Here is a 27,616-nt window from a genome sequence, read left to right on the forward strand (position 1 = left end):
TTTAAAGACTACTTTTATTTATTTCAGGAGACTTTAGTTTCATCATTACACATTTATTTATCTCAGTTTCTCAGAAATAAATAAATGTGGCATTATGAAATAATGTTCACTGAAATAAATACATGTGTACTTACATAATACGTCTCCTGAAATAAATTAGTAGTAAAGAAGTCCTTTGAAAAACATTTTTTTTTTTTAATTATATGATGAGGAATTACAGATTTGTTTTGATCAAACCCGAGTTGGCAATTGTTATAATAGCAGAAATACTAACCAAGATATTTTTTGTGAGTTATTTCTTGTCTGTCAAATTCAAAGTAAGTGTGTATTACAGAGTTAAAAAGGCAACTAACTTCTTCATTTGGTAAAAGAGAAAAACTTTATTTCAGAAGCTGATCTGTTTATTTTGATGATTAATTGATTAATAAGGAAACAAGGTGTGAGAATATTTCCTCGCATGGCATTTGTGAGTTCATTTTGTCACGGCTCACACACATTTCCCCCTTTTTGTTTTATCGATTTAATCACAGTTGTCACACATTTTTTTGACTGGCAGTGGCATCTGGTGGTGGTTGAGTCATTACACCTTCGCTTAAGCAAGATGACATTTCGTTTGGTTATGTGGGTTACTGTGGTTTTGATGTAATTCATGTTCGCCTCCAGCAGCTAACACCAAGATGTTCTCATGACATCAGCACTAAAAGGGTAAAAAGACCAAAATACAGTCCAAATTCTTTACCACTCCAGACAACAGCTTGTAAATAAGCTCATCTGTATCATATACATAAGTATAAAATACAATGTCAGGAGACAGCTACAGATTTCATTAGAAGTTATTTACATTAGTGCATAGCACGTGAAAGTAACATGCACTGGAGAAAACAATGAGTAAAATGCAAGGACAAAAAACACGCCCAGTTGGAAGAAACTGACACCTGCATCCATCCCATAGACCACACATGTCAAACTCAAGGCCCGCGGGCCACATCCAGCCCGCGATAAAATTATATACGGCCCGCAAGATAATTTCATAATGGCCCATGAGTTTGACACCCCTGCCATAGACAGAAAATATAGAAACATTCACATAGAGTATTTAATATAAAAAGTTTAAAGCTTGCTTTTGAAAATGGGCACTGCTGTACACAGATAGTTTGTTCTATCAAGCAAAGCTAAATGAATTAAAGGCACCTTCAATAGATCTGCATCTTATTCGAGGTACAGTCAGGAAATTCCCACCTGATGAACTAAGGCGTCCTGCTTGTTCATGTCATTGATATTCTTGGTGTTGTTACTATGTACTGTTTTGGTGGAACATGATCAATAATTCTTGGAAGAGTATAGTTAAAGGGAGAAACATCCCAGACTAATTTAAATCAGATTATTATCAAACTAATACATTGAGAGCACTGGTATGATGCAGACCATTAATCAAAGCTGTATTCCATTAGGTGTGGCAACTTCAGGGCCTTCACAAACATTATTAGTTATAGCTGTGCTTTTCCTGCTGGACAACTTCCAATGTCGGCTGTGAAAAAGGTCGATTATATTAGCATCTGTTAGCAAGGTTGTTGTATCGCGGTAAGTGTTTTTGTCTGTTTAGGGTGTTGTTGTTGTTCTTCTTGTCTGACTTGGCTTTGCAGTGGATGATGCAAACAGTCAGCGCCATCAGCAGCAGCCCAAGACCCACAAAAAAACAGTATGAGTGGTGATGGATAAACCAGGAGGAACCCGAAGATGAAACTGGGGAAATACAGAGAGAGAAAGTGAAGTTGAGGATTTTACTTCCGTTCTGCATTCTGAGAGCTGTTTGTAAAAGCTGTATTTGATAAAATCAAAGTATATCCTGATATAATTACAGTCTTTCTGAAAAAAGCTGTTATTCATATCCAATCAATCACCTCAACAGTTAGCCTTCTATTTGCATTCAAATGTGCACATAAATGTTGAGGATGGGAGGATATGCCCCAGCCCCCTGAGTTATTATACACCAGTGTTAAGTTGTCAAGCCAAGACATTTTTTTTTCTTTGAATGTGCAGTAAGTTGGGAACTTAGATCCATGCCTTTACCTGTACAATCTGAAGTGCTCACATGAAAAGAAGAGTGTACTGACCTGAGCCTAAGGATGCCTCGATAGATACTGGATGGACATCTTGCCACCTACTGACCATTAGGAGATTTCTAAATGCATGGCAATTGTTTGAATGGCGGTGTCTATAGCTGCTAACAGCCCCTTTTTTTTTTTTTTTCCAAAGGACACACCTTAGCGGAAACGTTACTCTCCCCATTCTCCTCAGTAGTAAGCACATGATTGCTTTATGTAAATACTGCAATTTGAAAGGCTGCCCTGAGGACTTTGTATTGGTGCTACAGTGCAGGTCTTTATAAAACCGTAATTGTTTCCACCCAGTTTCAACAATGAAACATGGGAGATTGCCAACAGACTGACTTCTTAGTTTAAAGGCCACCTACTGGTCAGATGGCTACTACCACTGCCAGCTTTGTAGAAGGATGCTGCAGGATCTAGAGTGGCATCTGGGAAACGCCATTATACTGTACTTCCTACAAGCAATTGTGCATGTCAAAAGAACCAGACCTTGATTGTTTTAATCATATTATGTAAATTAGATTTGATTGTGACTGGTGTGTAAACTTGTCTGAATAACATCTGTCAGAGTAAAACTTTATATTTGAGATATGTAAAAGCTAGGACTGTCTTGGATACTGTTTTTGCTTTCTTCACACTTGCAGGTTGCAAGGGCAGGATGGGAGACATTAACCACTGTCTATTCCTTCCCTGCCTCAATAGTCTCAGAAGTCAGCTTGACAAAGTCCAAAGTCAAAAGTTCACGCGTGGGGAGTAAAAATGCTCTCTTGCAAGGATGGTTTTCTGCTTCCAGATACCCTTTTGTGCACTGGCTTTTATGTGCACATACTGATTAGGATGTTGATTACCATGGCAATAGGAGGAATTTGGAGGCTTTGACGCTTTCGGATCAGTCCTAGAAAAAAGGCTTGCGAAAACTGTCTGCTTAAAGTTTTGCTTTAATAAAATAACCATCATGAAAAATATATTTTCTTACCTTGAAGCATTGTTCCTCTCCCAACCATTAGATGTGCCCTCACATTAGCAATACAGTAGTACAGCCCCAGGTCTTTCTCCTCAACACCAGCAATTGTCAGAGCCAGAGATCGGTTCATCAAACTCACTGAGAAACGAGTGCTGAGCTGACACCCTGAGAAAACAATTGAAGGCATATGGCTAACTAAGAATTTGCACAGTTGTTGCTCTTTCTAAGCTCAAACAGCAGGTATCCTCAATCTGAACCTCTGCATTTTAGGAGTCTAGTGATAAGCTACTATTTATCCAAGGCCTGCAATTAAAATCCTTAATCTTTTCTGGACTGTTGCCCCAGTTGGAGGTTTTGTTGTCCTCAGTTTCATAACAAATTTCTCATTTAAATAATATGATGAAGTATGTAGATTACTTATCAGTTTTATGCTCTATACAACCTCAGTTCACTTGAGTTAAGAGCTCATCTTTCCTCGAATCAGCTTTTGAAATCATGCACTACCTTCGGCTGGTTGTCCGTCTTTGAGACTGGCACAGAGGACCACAGTGGGCGTGAGATCTTGGTTTTGCTTAAACCATGTTGTATCGTAAAGGTAGGAGATGTTACATCCCAGAGTGACTGTTGAACCGAACTGGACATGTTGGACATCAGCAGCAGGCACAAACGGCATCCAAAATCCAGCCATGGTGATAAAACCTAGAGTGGATCAAATGGACATCAGCTTTATTAATGCATGCTGAGTTTACTATTTAAAAATGTTTGATAGAAATTTAAATAACATTGTTAAAGGTACTATGAGAAAATCCAAAGGACATGACATTTACGCATGCTCTCATGTGCTCTGCCTCTCTTCAGCAGCTCTTCTACAGCTCAAACAGTGTGTAATCCCAGCTAACATTATTTAGAAATGGAGTCTGCTAAATCATCTTAGGAGCTATGTTGTCGGGGGCTTTGCCCCTGGTAGGGTCTCCCAAGGCAAACAGGTCCTAGGTGATGGGTCAGACTAAGAGCGGTTCCAAAGCCCCCTATGGAAAGTTCGACACCAGGGTCAGTTACGTCGCCCAGATTGGCGTTACTGGGGCCCCACCCTGGAGCCAGGCCTGGGGTTGGGGCTTGCAGGACAGAATTTCTAGGCGCAGCCAGGGGCCAGAGGGAGTCCGATTCGGGGACCACAGGATCTCATCTCTGCTTTTTGCAGATGATGTTGTCCTGTTGGCTCCTTCGAACCAGGACCTTCAGCTTGTACTGGGGCGGTTTGCAGCCGAGTGCGAAGCGGCTGGGATGAGAATCAGCACCTCCAAGTCTGAGGCCATGGTTCTCGACCGGAAAAAGATGGCTTGTTCCCTCCGGGTCGGAGAAGAGTCCCTGCCTCAAGTGGAGGAGTTTAAGTATCTTGGGGTCTTGTTTACGAGTGAGGGGAGGATGGAACGCGAGATCGACAGATGGATTGGTGCGGCGGCAGCAGTAATGCGGTCGTTGCGCCGGTCTGTCGTGGGGAAGAAGGAGCTGAGCCGAAAGGCGAAGCTCTCGATTTTCCGGTCAATCTACGTTCCTACCCTCACCTATGGTCATGAACTCTGGGTCATAACCGAAAGAACAAGATCTCGGATACAAGCGGCTGAAATGAGTTTCCTCCGCAGGGTGGCGGGGCGCTCCCTTAGAGATAGGGCGAGGAGCTCTGTCACCCGGGAGGAGCTCGGAGTAGAGCCGCTGCTCCTCCACGTCGAGAGGAGTCAGCTGAGGTGGCTTGGGCATCTATATCGGATGCCTCCTGGGCGCCTCCCTAGGGAGGTGTTCCGGGCATGCCCCACTGGGAGGAGGCCCCGGGGAAGACCCAGGACACGCTGGAGTGACTATGTCGCTCGGCTGGCCTGGGAACACCTTGGGGTCCCTCCGGAACACCTGGAGGAAGTGTCCAGGGAGAGGGAAGTCTGGGTGTCCCTGCTCAGACTGCTGCCCCCGCGACCCGGCCCCGGATAAGCGGAAGATAATGGATGGATGGATGGAGTCTGCTAATGTTAACAAATGACCAGCACGCCCCAGAACAAAAGCCTAACTTCATATACCTCATCTATCAACATGATGCCAGTCAATCACATTCAGTCTGGTGTATGTCACTGTCGCCATTTTGACCAACGACCTGGATCCTCACGCAAGCATAAGGAACAGGATGCTGACTGTAGTTCACTTAATACTCACCAGTGTCCTTAATAAGAAAGACTTTATGAAAATTTCACACAGTATCTTTAATTGACAACAAATTTCATTTACGGACATGGCCAAAATGCCAGGGCAACAGGGTTGTCAAATAAAACAATGATTTTATGTCCTCAGAATGAATGGGTTGGATGATTTTGTTTTTTCCTAATTTGTCAAAGCTATGTACAGTGACCCCGGGAGTCAGTCACAGTTTGGGGTGCTGAGGAGTAAATCTATATTATGACATCATACTAAATGGTGCAAGATATTCATGTTTTCTGTATTGATTTGAATGGAAAAGTGGATTCATCTCAAAATATTGAGTTAGTGTGTCAAAATAATGAGAAACTGTAAATGAATTAATATAGTATTAACATCTCAAAATAATGAGATACTAGCTTATTATTTTGAGATACCTAACCCATTTTGAGAAAGTTTCTTATTATATTGACTTACAGGATCTTCCCTTTTATTCTTCTTTTTTTTTTTTTTTTTATCACAGAAGTGGTAATTGGCTTTCATAGGGAGAGGCAGCGCCTGGACAGCAGAGTATTGAAATGTTTCATATTGTTGAAGAGACGAACGTATATAGGTGAATCCAGCAGATGCTTTGTGTGTTCTGCCATCTAGTGCTGCTGCCATTACTGAGGTGGCATGTGGTAGTCTGTCACTCTCTGTCTGCCTCTCTATCGCAAGACTCATATTCTTAGTTAAAATGATCACTCTCTCTTTGTGGGTCTGGGGTTCCCTTCTAGACACCGTGTCTACTGTTGCCTGCTGACAGCATGAATAATTGGACTTATGATGTTAGGCAGTGGCCCTCAGTAACTGATGAAGGTACCAGTTTGGTTGGCGATATTTGCATTCTTCAAGTTTTACATGTTAGTTAGATGTTGTGACAATGGCCAGAAATAGATAAATTAACACAAGAAAAATAGAGAAACACAGAAAAAACAGACCGCCTTCACCACACTATGTAACATTAATATATATGAATTCATATTTTTATAGGTATTCAAGTACACTGAACATCCCCTGGAGTTCAGTTAAATCCATCATTAAGAAATGGAAGGAATGTGGCACATGTGTAAATGTGCCTAAAGCAGACCGTCCTCACAAACTGAGTGACCGTGCAAGAAGGAGACTAGTGAGGGAGGAAACCAAGACACGCATTGTTGAAACTCATTCTCTCCTGAGTCTACAGCCATGCTAACCCATTCTTACTAAATGTTAGCGGTGCCTTTATAACATTTCGTAATTGAAATCATCATCTTACTCAGTAGATGGAAAGTTGTTAGTCACACAGCTGGCCCACATAGTCTCCAAGTTATAGTGTTAAGATAGCAATAGTGCGTTGAAGATGTCCAAACTGCGCATCTTCCTGTTAAAAATCCTTTTTGGTCTATCCAAAAATGTATTGTTTTTTTTTTTATTTTATTTTTTTTATTTGGGTTTTTTTTAATTTTACAGTGCCAAAACAGCTCTTGGTAAGATTAGCAAGGATTTACTACCAGCTCATGACTATTTCACATGTTCTGCGTTTGACACAGCTGACCACTTCTCACTTAAATCAAATGACTCATGCAATATTACCAATATTGTGTTGCGTCTTTCTTAGATGAAATGTATGATGTCACACTTCTTACGCTCTAAATTTTTTAAAATGTCTATGTAGGCCTATTATAATCCATTTTCATTATAGCCTTTGATCTTATTTTGTCTTCCCCTTTTTTATTTCTTATACTGTAATTTCTCTAACAGATTACAATAGAAGAAAACAGTTAGCTACTACAATAACATTATCATCAGTCTGCTCGTTTGAAATGAGCAGACTGACTAAAGAATAGTCATTTCAAACACATCAAGCTCGTCAAATCATCATCACTCCTGTCTCATGTCTGTCTCCACCTGCCTACCTCAACCTTTATCTATTATAAGTAATAGTGAAATTTCTGCACCCACGAATCAAGTTTACTTTCTGCCTTTCTGTCTGAAATTATACAATAAATTACTCACCAACAAGAATCGTTGTAATCCAGGAGGACGGCATCTTCTTCTGTCTTAATGTTTTCCTGTCTCTTAAGTTTAAGACCTAACGGAACACAGACTTCCTTTTCAACTGCCAGGCCACGGTTTCCACTGAATTCTCACTTCTATGTTTGACTCATTCTGTTTACCTGTCACCTATTTTGATGTGGTCATGAGATATGCTTTCAATTTTACCACGCTCCAAACATTAGTAATTTGACATTACTTATTTAGATCTTTTAGGCCAGAATGACTGCTTTTCTTTGCCTGTCTCACGTTAGAGTTCAAACTAATGCTGAATGTTCGCCAAATGAGTTTGTGTCTGTTTGTGAGTCTTAAGAAATCATTAATGATCTTGTAAAAGGACTAGATGTTTATAGCAGTTAAATTGAGTAACATGTTAACGGAGTGGAGGACTTGTTGTCACTTGTCATTGTCAGTATACAATATTGGATGTGTCCCGTGGTGTTCCAGCAACCTTTGTTATTTTCCTCAAGTCTAGGGTGGAGGGGGTGGCAGGGATAACTCACTTACCCACAGATAGTTTTTTAAAAAGTATTTCAACCTATTTAATATACCATTTATAGCTCCAATTCGCTATCTGGACTGCAGTACTGATTTTTGCAGACACAGTTGCTCACTATGACTGATCAACCCTTTCCTTACTGTTTTGATATTTCCGTCTTAGTCGTAGAGACACATGTAAAGCATGAACTGTACAAATGCAATGTTAAAAAAAAAAAAACATTATTCATTTCCATAAAACTTTTATGAAAGTCACACAGGGCCACTGGAGAGCTGCATGTGGATATGGAGCAGCAGGTTTCTGACCCTGTAACCTTAGTGTCACAGTATCTTGACATATTGATAGTGTCTTTGAGATGTCTGCTTCCCCAACACAATAACATAGATTCTATCCTATTATATAATATAATGTTTTGAATATTATTTTATTATTTTTATTCTGAAAATCTTTTAATATGGAAAGCACTTTGTGCGTAAGCTTGAAAAGTGCTATATAAATAAAATTCTTCTTCTTCTTCTTCTTCTTCTTCTTTTTCTTCTTCTTCTTATTATTATTATTATTTGTTTTCTGGATAATAGTATTACTACAAGTACTTCTACTACTACTGCTACTAATAATCAGATGAATAATAATACTTATTATGAATTACAAATACATTGCACATTATAACTGGTATATTATTATTATTATTATTATTATTATTATTATTATTATTATCATTAGTAGTAGTAGTAGTATTAGTATTGTAGTAGTGGTAGTAGTATAGTAGTGTCACTGTTATTACATTTCGCTGTTTATTGTAATAACAGTAGCATATGTAGCAAACGTAGTGTCACTGTCATCATTATAGTTTTTCTTTTCAGGACCCCTGATGACGTAGAAGGTTAAAGGTCCACCCAGCAGACACAACAACAACAGCACGGAGCTTCCATGCCGGATAGAGGAGCATGAAGGGAGCCTGAACAACTCCTTGTATTATTAGTTGACGCAAGTATAACGAGAGCAATGACCGCTACAACTGTTTGTGTATAAAAAACCGCCTCGCTTCTACAGCATTTGGACTGCTAACTGAGATAAGGAGCAGCCGGATGAAGTACTGTTCACAGGTGAAACGTTAGCATTAGCGTTAGCATGTTTGTTGGCTCACTACCTGTCAAAGCAGCTGTCAGCGTGATGTTAGCTAGCTCACCTTTGCTCTCGACGGTGTTAACACAGTGGGGGGTTGCAGGACAAAAAAGCGTCCTAGCGAGAGTACAGTCTAACTGTGTACGATAACCGTCTAATTAAACCACTGCTGTACATTTGCTGTCAACATCATTCGTGATATTTCGGTTGTCATCTGACAGAGCAGCATGCTAACGTTAGAAGTTAAGCTAGCTCTCGCTCAAAGCATTTGATACCGACACGTATGTAACTTGACCGACACGAGATGAAGTGGAAGCAACAACAATTCGGATAAGGACTCAGTCACGGTTGTCAAGGTCTGATTTAAGCTCAAATGTGTAGCGCTAGCTGTGCCATGTTTTGCCAAGGCAACTGGCTAGGCTAACGTTTTTGGGTGGGCCAAGTTTAAGCATAAGCATATCTTTTAACACTGCTACAGTATGTCGGTTTGAATTGTTACCTCTCAACATTGCTTGGGTGACTGGTTCAGACGCACTAGGTCCTTGAAGAGATCTTTGGAGGTCTTCCAAAAAAATATAAACACTAAATTCTGTTTGATCAGCAAGTAAAACATCATTCAGTAGTCTATTGCAAGTCAGAAAAATAAATCACCTTTCCCCAAGGGACTGGTTTCACAAAGATAGACTCTGACTATGGTTTAGATATAACTGATAGTCAAACTTAAGAGAAATGTCTAAATTCATCTGTTGCACAAAGCAGTTTAGTTCTTGATTATCTTAAGTAGAACTTTGGCACAATGAATTCTGGATAAATTAAGACCTTTTTAAAAGTTAAGAAAATGGCCTACTGCATCCAGCCACTCAGCTCTGTTTACCCAAGCAGAAATTATGTCTCTTTTGAGGGAATTCAACAGCTCCAAGGGCATTTTACAGAGAAAGTTCAGTGACAAGTGTAACAATACAAAAAAAAAAATCTGATATGCAAAAAAATGTCAGTGACAGTAAACAGTGTTAATCCCACTGTTGAGAAGAGCATCAAAGATGTTCAAAAGAGATATAAAAATATAGTACAAGATGCAAAGAAATCATTGCTCTCTCTAGCAATGTTTGGAAACCACAAATTGTGAGCCATGTAATGTAATCAGGTGCTACTGATCAGTTGGTGGCACTGATTGTTACCATGGCAACATGGGTCTTAAGCCTGAGTCAGCCTGGTGGTAAAGTGTGTATTTTTTATTTTTAATTTTTGGCTTACAGTCAGTCTTTATTTTTGTGAAATGGTCTAACTCGCAATAGACTAGTCTATGTGCAAAATTAAAACTAGTGTAACACCACAGTCTAGTCTAAAATATCCTTGTGAAAACAGCCCGGAGCTGACTCAGGCTTCAGATCTGCGTTACCATGGTATCAGTGCCACCAACTGATCAGTAGAACCCAACAACAAAGGAGAACATGGCTTATAATTTCTAGCACCATTGTACCATATCTTTTGAACATCTCTGATGCTCCTCACAGCAGTGGGATTAACACTGTTTACTGTCACTGCATTTTTTTGTATCAGATTTTCTTTTGTATTGTTACACTCTTCACTAAACTTTCTATGTAAAATGTCCTTGTAGCTGTTGAATTCCCTTAAAAGACACATAATTTCTGTTGGAGTAAACAGCTGACTGGTTGGATGCAGTTTTTTTTTTTTTTTTTTTTGAATTTTGAAAAAGGTCTAAATTTACCCAGAATTCATTGTGCCATAGTCCTGCATCAGATAGTCAAGAACTGAAATACCTTAAAAATCAATAAAACTACAGCATTGAATGAAATAAAACAGATATTCCTGGGATAGCAAATACCGACTAGAGAAATTGCAGTGTGAATGCAGGATGTTGAAACGCTGACGCTAAACTGCATTGCATAGTGATACACAATATGAATTCTTTTCAGCCAGTATCAATAACCAATGATTACCTGCTTGTCATGGCCCATACTGATAAGATAACAAATAATTTGTTTTTGTATTTTAAAAAGAAGTTCATATAATCTGTAGCAGGCGCACACCCGCAGTAGTGAGCGAAGGTGGATAATTTAATATTATGTAGTGAATTTTATTCTTGCCTAAGAGTTAAATTGGAATGCCTTTACGTAATATATAAAATCAGACATTATTATAGCCATTATTTATCTGTCATCATTTAGTTTATATGAATTAATAATATAAACTTCCCATTATCTGCAAATTATAAGCACAGGTTTTTGTTGTGCATTTATTATTATTTTAAGGCAGAAATTGTCATTCAGATAGACTCACATAGGGTTAAGTATTATGGCTAAAAATCCTTGAAGGGTTTTTCACACTGCATATTCTCAGCTCAGTGCTATCCTTAGCCCTGGAGTAGGTGTTTACCCACAGATAACTTGGCCCCTTTTCACATGCACATATCATTAACTGAGAGTTAAACAGGGCTATATGTACTTATATTCACACTGTACTAGCCGTTGCTTAGTAGATGATTTTATGGAGTATATGTTGTGATACAGTACATTTTCTTGCAATTCAATTTAGAAAATGTGTGTTGACAATATAACACATTGGACTTTCTGTTTTCACAGAATTGATATCTGACAAATCAAGGTAGGTATGACTGATTGTAATGTTCCTGTAATATCTGTGTGCTATTCAGCGTAGAATGAGTCACAGACCTGTTCATTTGTCTGTTGCTCTGGAGACATGCGTGTTTCATCGCTGTACAGCAATGCTACATTCCTCATTGGGATGAAAGTGTTGAGGAGCTTCTTAATGAATGAAACACAACAAACTGACTTGTACCTTCACTGTCTCAGGATGGCGGGAGTGTTTGACATTGACCTGGAGACTGAGGACATCAGTGATACAGAGGTCTGTATTCTCCAGTCACTGATGAGACCACCAGTTTATACATCAAATACACAAGAATGAGAAACATTTAATCTGTGGTTTAGACATATTTTGATCATATAATGCTTCTCTATGATATACACACACATAGATAAAGGCAGGGCTTGGGTACACTGCTATTAACATTCAGTTTTTAAGGGACATTTTACACGTTGCCTTACTATTATAACTTTGTTGCCTTATTGTGCCTCATCTGTAGGATGATGTCTGTGACTTCACTGTGACTGAACCAGAGAAGTAAGTTCAATTTATCATTGATTTTTTTTAAGTATACTGATATGGTGCAAAAATTAATTTATACCAAACCTGTTACTTTTTTGTGCCATGCTCATCTCAGTGTTCAGACAGAGGAGGTGGAGTTGACCAGTGAAAGTGTCAACAGAGACAGTGAGAGAGTTGGACCTGACTGCTTTGAGCTTCTTACTGTCCTGGGAAAAGGAGCCTATGGCAAGGTTTGTGTATGTGTGCATGTATGTGTGTGTGATTGTGTACCATGGTGTGCAAGCTTGTGTAAACATACAAGATACACATTAGACACCTTTTTACAGTGACATCTTTCCCTTGAAAGAAAACACCCTTTTTTTATTTTTAACAATTTACAAAGTGATCCTAGAACACAGTATCAAGTAATATTTTCATTGTAAATAAGCTTTAAGATGTATTGTGATGGTTTAATATCAGTTGAATAGGTTTACCCAGGGTTTTTCTACATGGGTTTTTTTTAAAGGTGGCAAAGGCCAGAGGATGGTGTGGCATGCTCTGCATACACAGTTTTGGTGCATCCCTTTTGAGTGCCTTGCACTCAAGTGAGACAAGACAACAACCAAAAAAAAAAACAACAACAACACATTTAACTCAATGTGTACCAAATTGAGAGCAGACAAAGAAACGGGAGAGAAAAGGACAAAAGGGCACAGAGCCTATTATTGAAATAAAATCACTGAATTTCCATAAAATATCAATATAAAATAGAAGAAACACTAAAATCCAATAAAGAGGTCTATTGTAGTATTGCAATTTGGCTTTGGTCACAGTTATATTCGAAAAACTTATTTTCTATTCAAATATTTATGTAAAATTAATAAATTACACATTAGCAATCAAAATAGGTGTGCTACACAAGACAACTTTAGTGTAATGTTATGAATAATAACTAACAGGTCGAGAGAAGACAAAAAGGAGGCATCTTGTACAAGAAGGATTTAGGTGGGGCTCACTTTTTAAATGAACTGAATGAACTGACAAAGAATACAGAGTAGGATACAAACATAGCAGTTTTAACAGTTTTTGGACAGTTAATCAAGAAAAATATTGACACTTTTGTGTGCAAATGCTTTGTAAATGATCTGTCGAGTGCATGTGTTCAAAAAGTGGCTTCTAAGGTTTGATATCCAGCCCTATTTGCTTCTGTAACTTAAGTTAGCCTAACTTTAATTACAAACAAAGATTTGCTTACCTCACAATTACCTTGATCTTGCAGAACTTGTCAGTGTACATCTGTTGGCCATCATTTACGTCTACCAAAATAATTAAAGATTATGCCACAACAGTTACTATTAATCACATTAAACATAATGGCCTTTTCCAGGTTTTCCAGGTGAGGAAGGTTCAAGGTGCTCAAACGGGGAAGATATTTGCCATGAAGGTTCTGAAAAAGGTACAGCTGCTTCCTCCTAAGTTTCTTCACTCTACCCATCTTATTTCTTCCCTTCCTTCTGTTTGCCTTGCTTTCTGTCTCCTCCTTTGCCTCATTCAACACTCTGCTTTGCTTGTCTTGTTCACTTGTATATAGGCGAAGATAGTGTGTAATGCTAAAGACACGGCACATACACGAGCAGAGCGGGAGATCCTGGAGACAGTGAGACATCCGTTCATCGTGGATCTGCTCTACGCCTTCCAGACTGGGGGAAAACTCTACCTCATCCTGGAGTGTCTGAGTGGTAAGACAGAGTCACTGAGGGATGGATGGGGAGGAACAGAGACAGATGCCATGGACCAACTTGTATATATACTAATGCATATATACACACTTTAATCAGATCCCTTATTTTTGGCATTTATGTCTGTAAGGCTGTTTGGAGGGAGAAAAAGAGGGCTGAACAAAGAAATGAAAAAATGGATGGAAGAAACATTCTGTAATAGCACTAACTCCACCGACCTTACTGTTGTTTATCTCCAGGAGGGGAGCTGTTCATGCAGCTGGAGAAAGAAGGCATCTTCATGGAGGACACTGCTTGGTAAGAACTCATACAGTGTAAATGCTTGTACACAGTCTGGAAAAACAGCATGACCTGCAAATTAGCTTTTTTTAACATAAATGTAATAATGATACATTGTTTCATTCCTTTTTACTCTCACTTTTGCAGTTTAGGTCAGATCAGTCTGCCCCTCGTGTGTCATGGACTCAAATTATTTATACCTTTGTGCAGTTTCTATCTAGGAGAGATCACGTTGGCCCTGGGTCACCTCCACTCTAACGGGATCATTTACAGAGACCTCAAACCTGAAAACATCATGCTTAATCACCAAGGTAACACAACACCTGCAAATAAATGTGAACAAAATAGGACATTTTAATCAAACTAAAAAAATGTCTGAAAATGTAGAATCACCGTGAATATATGAGTGGATTGGAGGTGCTTACAGTTCAGGCTCTCAGAATTCATATCTAGTTTTGTGATGGTTTGAAGGCACAAACTGATAAATTGTGATTTATTAAAATTAAGAGGTAGCCCTCAAAGTCATTAACTCTGTCATGGAAAATTGATTTTTTTTTTCAGGTCTGAACCAGCTTGAATTTTGATCAGATTTCCTCAAAAATATCCCCCGTTTGAAGGCTTAATTTCACCTGTTGCATTTTATCCAAAACCGTCCTCAAGTGTTCCGGTGAATGTGAACTATGTGTTGGTTATTTGCGTTGTTTCCTGTTTTGCATTGTTTTTGAAAGATCTTTATATGATAGCGTCATTTCCTCTCACTTACACATTTCACATTAACCACAGGTGGTGTTTTGGATTTTTTTTTTCTTTTTAAAGGGCACATCAAGCTGACTGACTTTGGCCTCTGCAAGGAATCAATTCACGATGGAACTGTCACACACACCTTCTGTGGCACGATAGAGTACATGTGGGTAACACTGCGCTCAGTCTGACATAAACACACATCAGCAGTTCACTCCTACACACTGCTGCACTTTCACCTCTGTTCTATAGAAATAAGAATATGTTATGCTGATGTTGATGCAGGAGTATCTCTTGTCTTACAAAATGTAAGAGATTGTAACAACTTTTATCATTTTATTTGAATTATTAGCAGTGTTTCAGCCATTTTACCCTGCCCACACACATCTTCACACTTTTTCACAAATTTCTACATTTGTGTACAGCCCCCGTCACACATGCACTGCAACTCTACATTTATCTAGACGTAACCTGCAGGAGCTGTATGTGTGAACCCAGTTGTCCCAATCAGTTGGACAGGGACAGTAAACATATTTAACCCTGTCAGCTCCCTAGTCCAAATGCCATGTGAGCTGAAAAGGCCTTTCTCATTTCCCAGTTTGTGTATCCTCAGTTCCTCTCCTCATATCTTAGTCCCTCCCACCCTGATTCCAATTTGAGGAAGTGAGGAAGGGACATGAGGAGAGAAGAGTCGAGACAACAGGCAAAATGAGACCTGATCCTTGCTTCTGAGCCATTAATTAACTATGATGTGTGGAACATCTGCATCATCTGTCTATTGATAAGTTACAAAATACCACTGTATTTTTACAGTTCATGTTACATGAGCATAATGTTGTTCATTATGACATTTACTTTTCATCATGCATTTCTTTTTTTTTTTTTTATAACACACACAGGTCTACATATGTAGCCTTTATATATTTTATTGTGTGGAGCACTACAGATGTTCGTATGAAAAGTACTGTACAAAGTAAGTGTTGCATATATTATATGTACACACACAAATATATATATTTTCTTCTCGCTCTCATGAGTATAATTGAAACTGGTGTTAACTCCTGTAGTAATATTAAGGTGAAATGTCATTACCTACTCCTGTTGTGTGCTACATGTCTAAAAGGGCAAATTCAGACAGTGTTCCACTCTGAATTTCAGGATTTTTTTTATAGTTCATATGTGAAAACTACTTATGTCTTCTTCTGTGCCAGGGCTCCGGAGATCCTGACCAGGTCGGGTCACAACAGAGCAGTAGACTGGTGGAGCCTGGGGGCCCTGATGTACGACATGATGACCGGATCAGTAAGTTAGAACTATGTGACAGAATAGACCTTTTTCAAAGCAGCCATTTTGTCACAATATAGTACTGTACACACCAGTGCTACCAACAGCACTAATTAAGTTTCCATTCCATTCAGGTCAAAACAACTCACCTGTGTTGATTTGACTGTTTAATACCAATATGGCTGCCATGCTAAAGGTCTATAGTTATTAATTATGAGCACACAGTCAAGAGATAGTGATGATCTGTAGTAGTTTTCATTTTGTTCCCTTTAAACTGATATCTGTGGGCTAAGAACTTGCACCAGATCTGCCTACCTACCCACGCCCAAAACACTTCCAAAGAGAGTCAGTCTGACTGGGTGCCCGGTTCACCCCCATTTTGGTCTTCTTATTATGAAAGTGTAGCTGCCAGAGCCTGACGTCTGCACCCGTCACCTTTTTGCACAGAGTGAGAACATTCCCCCTGACTAGAATCTCATCTGAGCAGCTTGTATCAGTGATCTCATTTCTTTGGACTGGACCCAAAGCTTGTGGCAACAGATGAGACTGACCTGCAAGTCAAATAAAAACTCTTTGTGACCAAACCAGGCAAACTATTATTGCAAACAGCCGGGGTGATGTCACACATTCCCCTCCTGAATCTTCTGATTGTTTTTTCCAAAACTTCTTTTCAGCCCTTATGTTATTTCTTATAGCCGTCAGTTATTATTTTATTTATATTCAGGCTGAGGAGAGAGATTTTTACCAGACATCTTTCAGACTTTGTATTTTATTGAGGGAGAAAAATGGTAAGGTAAAGAGTTATTAGGCTGTTGGGATTACTACAAAAATTATCAGAACATCACAATTCAACTTTCAGTTGTTTACTGAACAACTGCTAGCTGAAAAGAGATGTAAACAATGCAATGTCATGTAGTTTGTCTCTTTAATAATGCACAAAGTTGTCTCATGTTAGGATTGCGTAAGACTTGTCTATAACACCAGTAACACTGACTTGACTGACTGACATTACTCCTATCTTATGGCCTCTATTAGTAACTGTACCCATTTTTGAAATTAACAATACAAACAATAAATTGTTAATTTTTACTTTAATGGTAGAATAGATTTCTAATATTTGTAATATTTATAATACGTATAGCTGTACATTTATCTCCAGGAATCATTTTATTACTATATCAATGAACTAAATAGGCTTCAGTATGCCTGGAAGACGACTACTTTATTGAAACTATAAGAAAAGAGAAAGAATAAAAATTATTAACTTGAGTAAGTGTCAGCTAACATAACTGAAGCAACAAAAATGGAGAAAACAGAAGTGTGAAAGATTCAGACAGAATCATATCCAATCATGCAAATTTGGAAAGCTGCTGTGTTTATTTCTTTTATGACATATGCAGTATCTCTATCAAGAAATTTTTTTTAAATAGGTTGATATATATATATAAAAAAAACTTGTGTGAGAAAGAAATAATTGCAACAGTTTTTGGACTGCATTTTGACTCATGATAACAGCATCATGTGTTATGTTGTCAGTGGGTACAATTTTGTAATTCTCATGCGTAACTACTATTGTCATTATCTATCAATGATAATGGCTTATGTGATTAATTGTTTAGTCTATAAAATGTCAAAAATTGTGAAAAAAAAAAAGTCTCATCACAATTTCCCAGAGCCCAAAGTGACATCTTCAGATTGCTTATGATGTCCAATCAGCAGTCCAAACCCAAAGACTTTTCATTTACTAATGAAGAAGGTGGAACCATTAAATGTTTGACATTATGTGCTCTTCTGTCAAACAATGTGTTTACCACTCAGCATGGCTTATTATGGTGCTGTTTTTTCCTTCCTTGGTGGATAAAGATCTCTGTTTACAGATGAAACAAACCAGTAGTTTTTATCTCTTTCAGTGACAGAATTTCTTGTGATTTTCCACCAGCCTCCCTTCACCGCTGAAAACAGGAAGAAGACCATTGATAAGATCTTGAAGTGTAAACTCAATCTTCCCCCATACCTAACCATCGATGCCAGGGACCTTATCAAGAAGGTACTGTAGCACACACATGACACAGATGATGTTTAAATGTTTTTTTTGGATAAATATTTCATATTTTATTTGAATGCTGGGTTCTACAGAAGCCCTGAGAGGCAAGTGAGAAAATTAATTCTATATCCTGTTCCAGAGAGCAGGTTTAGTGAAAACTCTGAGTTTATTAAACCTGAGATGAAGGAGACTCTGGGTTTTTCACTGAGACAGGCAGCTTAAACTCCGGGTCGGTTACCATGACAACTGACTCTGTGAGCCTAACTTGCTCGCTGACAGGCTTTCTTCAACAAACCCTGAGTTTTTCTCTGACCTTTCCCCTCCTGCAGAGCCTGAAGCAGCTGTCCAACACAGAGTTTAATTTTCTCATTCATACAGTTGATATAAAAGCTTTGCAGAAACTCTAGAAACATTGAAATCCCAGTTATTAGTTATTAGTTTGTTACCTGAGGACTTAAACATGACTGCTTTAATAATTAGTCTGTCATCAATGTAAGGACAGAGACTGCTGTCTGTGTCACTGTCACTGAATTCATCCTCAGCTCAGAGTAAAATCATATATTGTCCTTCTTTATAGCACTGACTCTGAAGGCAGCTGTCAGCTTGTCAACCATTTCCCCTGCACTGACACATTTAGTTACTGTACATTAATCACTGTTTATATAAAATAAATCTCTATGAAGATTTAGACACACAAGACACTAATCAGTGAACAATCATTTGTCATGTTGTGATTGGTCACACTAATTTCTAAATCATGTTGGAGATGATATGAATATTTGTGAGGAGTGAGGAGGATGTGGTGCAGCTGAAATGACGTTAAGAATTCAAAAACTGGACCAAATGTAAGTCAAAAGTGAGATTTTGAATATATGCTGTATATTATCTTAATGTGTTTTGACAGCATTTCATATTGAAATATTTACACATGCTGAAATATAGAATGTTTTTAGGTGAGATTATTAAATGTGGGACTAAAATAGATGTCTAAAACTTTAGTCCTTTTGAACCTGACACCTGAAAAATCATCATTACTGGGTCATACTATGACTTAACAATGAGTCCATAAGTAAACTGTCTATTATGTATGTCTGTTTGATCCATATTCTCATCTTCAGTTGCTGCCATGTGCATTTTGTCCTCATGCTGTATATAATAATAATATGATAAACATATTTAAAAATTAAATGTAAAATACAGTTGTATTCCAGCACTTTATCATCCGTTAAGAGGATTCATGTCGGCTTTATGATGAATGAGTGGACTACACTGAGTAAAGTGTAATAGTGGCAACTTCTAGACTCCTTGCTCCTCCTTTTTTGAGATAAATATTATGGTCTGCATTGGCAGACATAATATTTGTACGAACACTGGTTTAAAATGGAGGCTCTGCCTTTTATTTGCCTGTTGCCATGGTGAATCATAATATCGGCGCTCTATTGATGATGGCTTTCATGCATGTGCTTAGCTCAGAGTTAACATACTCAGAGTTGACTGAACTAATCTTGATAAGCTGATCAGCTAGAGTGGAAAACTCTGAGTTTCTTATCTCAGGTTCTGTCAACTCAGACTTCAGGATTAGAACCAGAGTTTTTTAAACCTGCTTTTTCTGATCCATTTTCTAAGTCTGATCTTTTTTTTTTTTTTTATTGCGTTTGTTGTTCTAATACTCATTTAGGCTGTAAGACAGCATTTTGTCTCCGCTGCTACCCCATGTTCTAAATTGAACTACAGGCCTTCATGCAGACAGAGATTTCACACAATTGGCAGCAGAAACATTTTCTACATTGTTTTATCATCCACAGACAATATTCAGAGCAGTGCAGTGGGTCCTGTTTGTCTGATGGAAATAATCTTTTTGTTATAGTCATTTTTTATCGTCAGATGATCCTCTCTGACTCTGCAAAGTGGCCTGATGCACAAATTTTCTCACAATTAAAAAGTATGAGGTGCTCAAACCACTAATGGAAAAAAATGAATAAAAGCATTTCATCTATTTGCCTTCATGTATCATTTATCATCATTTTCCAGTCTCCTGTCCTTAATGAAACCACTCTGGCAGTGTTTTGACACGCATTTTCTTCTTCATAACCACCATTAAAGAGTTTCTCCTTTGTGGAACTTAAAATGTGTTCGTTCTCATTTTACCATGCTGTGGTAGTCTATGACCACAAAACAAAACAAAGGATTGAGGCTAAGTATTATGAGAATTATGAATGTTCTGTCAGTTGTGTTATATAATATGAGTGTGCTAAAGGTCACCGCGACTTGTTTTTGGTGAATTTCAAGAAATGGGATCCTCTGATATTCATAGCAGTGTAATCTCCTTTGAAGCAAAGCTGAAATGGGGGCAAACCTTGTGTAGCCTCATGTTCTGTAGTTCAGCATTTTCTAAAGATTTAGATCAGTTGGTTGAAATGACTTTTGTCAGTTTGGATGCTATTGGCAGCACAGCTGTGAGCTTCATTTGGGGATTTTGAACTCATGTTTGCATCAAGAGTAAAACTAATTAGGTCATAAGACGTTTACATGACTTAACAAAAAACATCTTATTACGGGGTCCATGCTATCAGACGTACAATCAAAAACTCCAGAACGACTATAAATGGACCTTGTATTGAGATTGTTTTGGCAACTGTTGTTTCCAAAGTTAAAAATGAACTTTCGACCTCCACATTTACATCTTCATCGGAAATGACATAAAAACTGCTTACAGATAATTAAATAGAAAACATGCATGAAGTTTTAAGTCATCACAAAGTAATCCTCAGACATGGCAAACTCCATTTAAGAGTTTATTTTTCATTTCGCATAATCCAGCAAAATATTAATATTATTAGGTCACAGGCTTTTCTTTGCAGCTGAATAGATGATGCTTACAGAATGATAGATGTGTTTGCCAATATTCGGTTTAATACGTTACCATTATTTTTATAAATATTGTTATAATCAACATGGAAATTGTAGGCCTTCCATATGAAATAGATTAATTAATCTATCTTCTCCAATCTAATGAAAGTATCTAAAAACAATAAACAATATTATGAAAATTATTTCATTGATTATTTTAAAACTTGAGTACTATAGCACACAAAGATGAATCTTTATATTGACCTCTCTATCCTTTTTTTCTAGCTGTTGAAGAAGAATCCAGCTCAAAGACTTGGCTCCAGTAAAGCAGACTGTGCTGATATCCAGGTGACTAACTGCAATAGCTTTAGCTTTTCAGTGGTGGAGTACTGTGTGTATATGTAAGACATTATATTTCAAATAAGTAGCTGGAGGTATGACATGAATACACTCTATACATTATAGATATGCACAGTATGAAGAGGTGCATAAATATGTATGGGTACCCGTTTGATTCCACCAGGCATGGCTGCATCACAATTAACATAATCAGGCAGGCAAAACTGTGCCATGCTGATCAGTTACAACACACAGCAGAAAAACTGAGTCACTTTGCCAAGGCCCACGTTGTGATGTCTAAATGACTAGGTCAGAGCATCTCCAAAATGGCAAGTCTTGTGGGCTGTTCATGGTATGAAGTGGTTAGTACCTACCCAGAGTGGTCCAAAGAAGCCCAAGGCTCATCTATGCTTGTGGGAGTGAAGGCTAGCCCATCTGGTCCCATCCCACAGAGGAGCTACTATAGCACAAATTGTTGAAAAAGTTCATGCAGGTTATTACAGAAAGGTGCCAGAACACGGTAGATAGTAGCTTGCTGCGTATAGGGGCTGCGTAGCCATGGTCCGGACAGAGTGCCCATGTTGATGCCTGTCAGAATGGACAAAAGGTGGGCTGGTGTTGACAAGGTGTTGGTTTGGCCTCTAAATACCCCAGATCTCAATCCAATTGAGCGTCTATGGGCTGTGCGGGAACATCATGTCCAATCTATACTGGCCCCACCTCACAACGTAAAGGATCTGCTGCTAACATCAGATACCACAAGACACCTTCAGAAGTCTTGTGACAGGCATGCCTCAATGAGTCAGATGTTTTGGTGTTACAAAGGGGACTTGCATGATATTACAATATTAGGCAGGTAGTTTTAATGTTGTGACTGGAGTGTAGCGACAGGCGTGACTGAACATAAAAGTCTGCGTCAGTTTCTCTGGACTTGAGCCTGTCAGCTCTCTAGTCTGGTGTCCAGGTGAGCCACATGTGGTTCTCAGCAAGTTCAGCTTGGTGGGAGCTGAGAGGAGCAAGCTGTAATTGTAACATGCTTGTTAACCTGGTTTACCTGTTTTACCCATATAAAGGATGTAAAGTATACAGTATTGAGAGGACAATGACAGATATGACACTGCTTTTAAGAGAGGTACAGGTGCACATTGAAAAGTTCACTTTTGAGGGGTATGATTGAAATGCTGCTGAATTATAAGATAATTTAGAGCTTGTAAACAAAAGAGAGATGAACTCAGAGTTCCCCTGGTGTTCAGTGACTCATGTTCATCCAGCTGGAAATGAGACCAATAAAGAATATGTAAATGAGCCCTTTTGTTCAACTGCAGAAACATCCGTTCTTCAGGCACATCAGCTGGGACGACCTGCTGAACAAGAGAGTGGAGCCGCCATACAAACCACAGCTGGTAGGTTATCAGCTGTCATTTTGTGCCCATTATGTTGACCAATAGCCTGTTTAGTTAAGGTTACGTTTGTCATTCTGTGCTTCAGTAAACTCTGTTCTTTTATCACTACTTTTCTTCTCAGCCACCAGCCACTGTTAATCTCTTTCATATTTACAAACTTCTCACTGTCTTTAGTTACTTTCTTACACACCTTCTTATCTACACACACCTTAATACATCTTAATGAAACAGTTTGGTTGCCTCTGCCTCCCTGTCTTTCTGTAGCAGTCGGACGAGGACGTGAGCCAGTTTGACACCAGGTTTACAAGACAGACACCAGTGGACAGTCCAGACGATACCTCACTCAGCCATAGTGCAGAGCTCGCCTTCGCTGTGAGATACTTTATCATCACTTTTTTTTATATCAAGGCTCTAGACACTATAGTTGACTAAAAATTTCAACACTTGTTTTACAGAGGTGCTAACATGGTAACATTGCCTATTTATAACTGTTGTAAAGGAATGATCATTTACCAACAGGGCTTCACCTACGTGGCTCCATCGGTCCTAGAGAGTCTAAAGGAGGGCTTCTCATTCGAACCTCGAACACGACCTGTACGTCGACACAACAGCAGCCCACGCACACCCATCAGGTAATACATGAAGATACTTCTTGCTTAGCTTGACATTTTGTGAGTATATTTATGTCACCTGATTGATGGTAGGAAGAAACAGCAGTAATGATAGCAATGCTATATTACAATCATTCTCATTAATAGTACTAGTATTACTAAGAGTATTTCTTTTGCTGGGATCCAAACTTATTTTAAGGCATCATGGATACACCCTTTTTTTTTAATCTGTAGACGTTTCTTCAACTCTTTCTCTGGCCTCTCTTCGATTATTTTTTAAAGGACAAAAGCACAACAAAACAAAGAACTTTACAAATATAAATACCCCCACACAAAAACAAACAATGACAGCAAGTCACACAATCCCAGACAAAATCATAAAGTCAAACCTATTAAGCCACATATCAACAAGCATTTATCATTCATCGCTAGTCCTAACAGCAGGTACATTTTTAGAAATAAACATGCATAACAAAATAATATTAAATCATAGTGCTAATGCCATAATTTTGTTTTCACAATAGCAAAGTAATGACAATATTGTGTGGAAAATTGGCAAACTGACTGTCTCTCGGAATAGGTCTCAGACCAAAACAGGGATGGAAAGAGAACTACAATACTGTTAGAATTTTTACTCAAGTAAAAGTGCTTGATTAAAAATGTATTAAGATATAGTGTACTCTGAGTAAACCATATTGTGTTACATTTTTAAAAAAGAGACAGGTGTTCCATGATGGTCTATAATGCTGCTGTTAAAGAACACTTTTAGGCTACAAAATAAATTGCATTAAATGTCAACATACACCATGTACTAGTGGAACAACGACATGCCAGATGGTGCATAAAATCAAAAACTAATTAATTATATGGAACCTTTGTTTTTTAACTGTGGTGAGGTATAATAATGATAACCCTCACCTATAATGACACCATTCTTAATTTAACTCCATTGTAGTGCATTTATTTACTTTTACCAACCAGTGCGATCACACACCCCGACACTCAGCCAGTGAACGCACATGTAGAATGTGTTTTCCAGAGTGTCGGCTGAGTGCGGTGTTGCTTTTGTTTCATTCCCATACAGTTGATCAGAACTTTCTCATGTGACTTTGTTCCTATCCTATACATCTTGAACTGTACTTAAGTAAAAGTAAAATGTCCTATTTTAAAAAATACATGTACGCAAAAATGTTTTTGTTACAGTAATAAGAGTAAATGTGATTCACTACTTCCACATCTGGAAGAATACTGATAGTCAAGTACACATTTCTTACCAAATCACAATAACTGGAGGTCTCTGAAAGATTTAAAAGATGAAGAAAAATAGTAAATATTTTTATTTATCCTCTTTCAGCCATCTTATATTTGGTATTGCTTTGCTTCTGTTTCTTTCAGTCCTCTGAAATTTTCCCCCGCTGGACCCTTCAAGTCCAGCATCGACGGAGAGCCAGACCTTTTCTCTCCCACCTCTCCACCTGCAGCTCCAGTTCCTGTGGCACTGGAAAACGGAGCAGCCAGTCAGCCCATCAGGACGCCTGCGAGGAACAAGAAGCAGAAGGGACATCGGAGATGAGGAGGAAGAGTCAGCTGCATGACCTTGGTCAGATTCACGTTTTTTATAGTATACAGATACAGAGCTGAAGTGTTTTGTTTTTCGCTGGTATCATGCTTTTTGAAGTGGTTTTACACACACTGTTGTACCTGGGGCTTTCTGTTCAGGACTTCATGACTTTACACTGATTCACTGGATCAACATGGAACTTTCATGCTTTTACTTTGTAAAGACAGGCTGAAGAACTTCAGTTTTATCATTTGTCTCAGATGGTCACTATATCGCTTAAAGCTTTAATTTACAGCGTCCTTATGTCTACACTTACAGTTCACACTGTGGCACTAATATATGGGAAACAATGACTTGTATAACAATATTTTCTACAAATAGGACTAGAGAGAGGGCAACACAACTGTTGATTTTTCTCCACCAACGTCGTTGAATACATTTTGACTAGTCAAGGTCAGGAAAATGACGGGTTGATTGGTAACAGTGTTTCATTTTGTATGTACATGCTTGTACAATTACAGCAAAGAGAAGCTGTAATATAAAATGTGTTGGATGTAATTAGTTCATCAGCTTTTAATTAGTTAATCAGAGTTTGTGCAAGGAGGTCACCTATCACAGGCTCACGTTTTAATTAGAAAACTGATGAAGGATCACTTGATTGAACTCCTAATTCTTTTCCATTAACGTTGAACCGTGAGACTGACCTTCAGCTGTCAGGTTATCAAGTAACTTCTGACTGCACAAGCTTAAAGAAGTACGATTAGCTGGGGTGGGATTGTATCACGTACAAATCTACTGAATGAAATGCTGCATCGCGCACAGATGATGATGTATTCACAAATGTCAGAGTTGATCTTTAGTGATAGTTTCTGTCCGAAAATATGATGACGTTCATCAGTTTTTGTCATTTCTCTGAGATTTCTTCACAGAGTCTTCATGTCTACTGCCAAAGCTTTAACACATCCTGTCCTCATATTGTACAAATGATCCAATCATACCATAGTAGAGTGCACTTGAGAAGAGGAATATGCTATAGTTTTTAATTTGGGCAAATAAATCTTCAGAATAGCCCCTTTATAGGAGTCAAAGTATACCCATTTGTTCACCTAAACAGGTACATTCATATAATTTCTACAATATACAGTCAAAGCAGGCTGATAAAGTTGGTGCTCTTACAAAACAAATTATAATCTTGTATAAAAACAGTATTTTGGGTTACTGAACAAACCTATTTTTACACATGAAACCTAGGTCAAATAGTATTTAAAAATAATTAAAATCCTAGATATTTTGCACCAATTCAGCACTTAGATGGATCACAGAAAGACTGTGATGTTCATTTGATGCCAAAATCCTTTTAGCTTTTTTTTTTCTCTTTGACTAAATGATTCCCAGATTGAGGTAAATTGAACCAAATCCTGGCCGGTGTCACTACATCTTGCATTATTACAGAACAATAAAAAAAAACCATTGAGCATGAGTCTTAAAGCACTAAAACACAGGCAGCTCTTCAAGGCAGCAGACGCAGAATGATCATGAGCAGGGATTTTAATGTAAATATTACAAATTAATTTAGGTTTAAAAGAATTACAAATATTAAATTCTTGCTTAAACAATCTTTGAACTTTACAGCATTCACTCATTGCCTCCAATCCAGTGATGTATATACGCATGTATGTGTGATGTATGTACAGTTAGCGGTAACGGAGATGGGCAAGTACTCTTTGGAGTAAAGATGGGGCAATAGTTCCTGCGGTGGAAACATCCAACAAATGGATGTAAATAGCACGGCTGCATATTTGTTAGCTAAATCATCCATCTGCTTCAGTGCTTCAAAATTTTGCCTGTCTGTCATTGTCTTTACTGGAGAATAAAGAATCACGTGTTCAATATTACATAAATAACCATATGAATTATCAAGCTGTTCTCACCTCAGGTCATCAAATACCAACGCTGCTTTGTCACTCCCCTCGGCATCTCATACTGACGCAGTCAGCCATTTCACCACTTCGAGACTGAGATGTCTCAACAGCGTTTTCACCTGTCCAGTGAAATATTGCGACATGTACTGGATGGAAAGTCACAGAATTTCATAAACACATTTGTGCTTTTCTGTGGATGAATCCTGCTGACTTTGGGGATTCCCTGGCATTTCTTTTTCACCACCATGAGGTTGACATTTGTGGTTTTGAGTGAAATGTCAGGGCAATTATTGGATGCATTTCCATGAAATTAGGTGCACAAATTCATGCTCCCCTCAAAATTACATACTAAAGTGATCCTTTAAATAAGCAGTATGTGACAACACACTTCCAAACACTTCCCTGCATTTATTTGAACTCTAATTAACATTAAACATTAAACGGGCAAACAACAAGACAAGTTGGACTTGAATAGAAATTTTAAAGGTGAATATGCTGGCTATAGTGTTATAGTGTCAGACAAACAGGTATTTCAACTTGGCATGTTTCCTTAATCTCTGATGACATATCATGGTCAATTATGATTTATTATAGTAAGTATATTACATATTTCTCCTGTAACATTTCATTCAGCACCATTATTACATCAGAATGTTACTGCCTCTTAGTTTTACCTGTAAAACAAATTTTGTTCAACTGTGCTTTGTGTTAAATATTAAATTATCAAATGTTAGCATGCTAACATGCTAAACTAGGAGTTT

General features: G+C 38.2%; 1 protein-coding gene and 1 long non-coding RNA gene across 2 annotated transcripts; one reads left to right on the forward strand and one right to left on the reverse strand.

Moving 5' to 3' along the window:
- Positions 1 to 1,079: 1,079 nt before the first annotated feature.
- LOC146330201 (uncharacterized) lies at positions 1,080 to 8,196 on the reverse strand. Its single transcript, XR_014769257.1, has 3 exons — positions 7,291 to 8,196; positions 3,577 to 3,771; positions 1,080 to 3,237 (listed from the first exon to the last, which is right to left on the reverse strand). It is a non-coding gene; the product is annotated as an uncharacterized LOC146330201 (long non-coding RNA).
- A 504-nt stretch (positions 8,197 to 8,700) lies between these two features.
- On the forward strand, positions 8,701 to 24,959 carry LOC146330202 (ribosomal protein S6 kinase beta-2-like). Its single transcript, XM_084715685.1, has 17 exons — positions 8,701 to 8,934; positions 11,557 to 11,578; positions 11,788 to 11,842; positions 12,081 to 12,118; positions 12,219 to 12,333; positions 13,470 to 13,538; positions 13,674 to 13,821; positions 14,061 to 14,118; positions 14,311 to 14,411; positions 14,917 to 15,007; positions 16,053 to 16,143; positions 18,065 to 18,172; positions 21,305 to 21,367; positions 22,684 to 22,761; positions 23,026 to 23,133; positions 23,281 to 23,393; positions 24,768 to 24,959. The coding sequence occupies exons 3-17, from the start codon at positions 11,789 to 11,791 to the stop codon at positions 24,943 to 24,945; spliced, it is 1,413 nt and encodes a 470-aa protein (XP_084571811.1). The 5' UTR covers positions 8,701 to 8,934; positions 11,557 to 11,578; position 11,788; the 3' UTR covers positions 24,946 to 24,959.
- The last annotated feature ends 2,657 nt before the right edge of the window (positions 24,960 to 27,616 follow it).

Source organism: Lutjanus erythropterus, chromosome 3 (genome assembly GCF_056507025.1).
Source record: "Lutjanus erythropterus isolate fLutEry1 chromosome 3, fLutEry1.hap2, whole genome shotgun sequence".
Lineage (NCBI taxonomy): Eukaryota > Metazoa > Chordata > Actinopteri > Lutjaniformes > Lutjanidae > Lutjanus > Lutjanus erythropterus.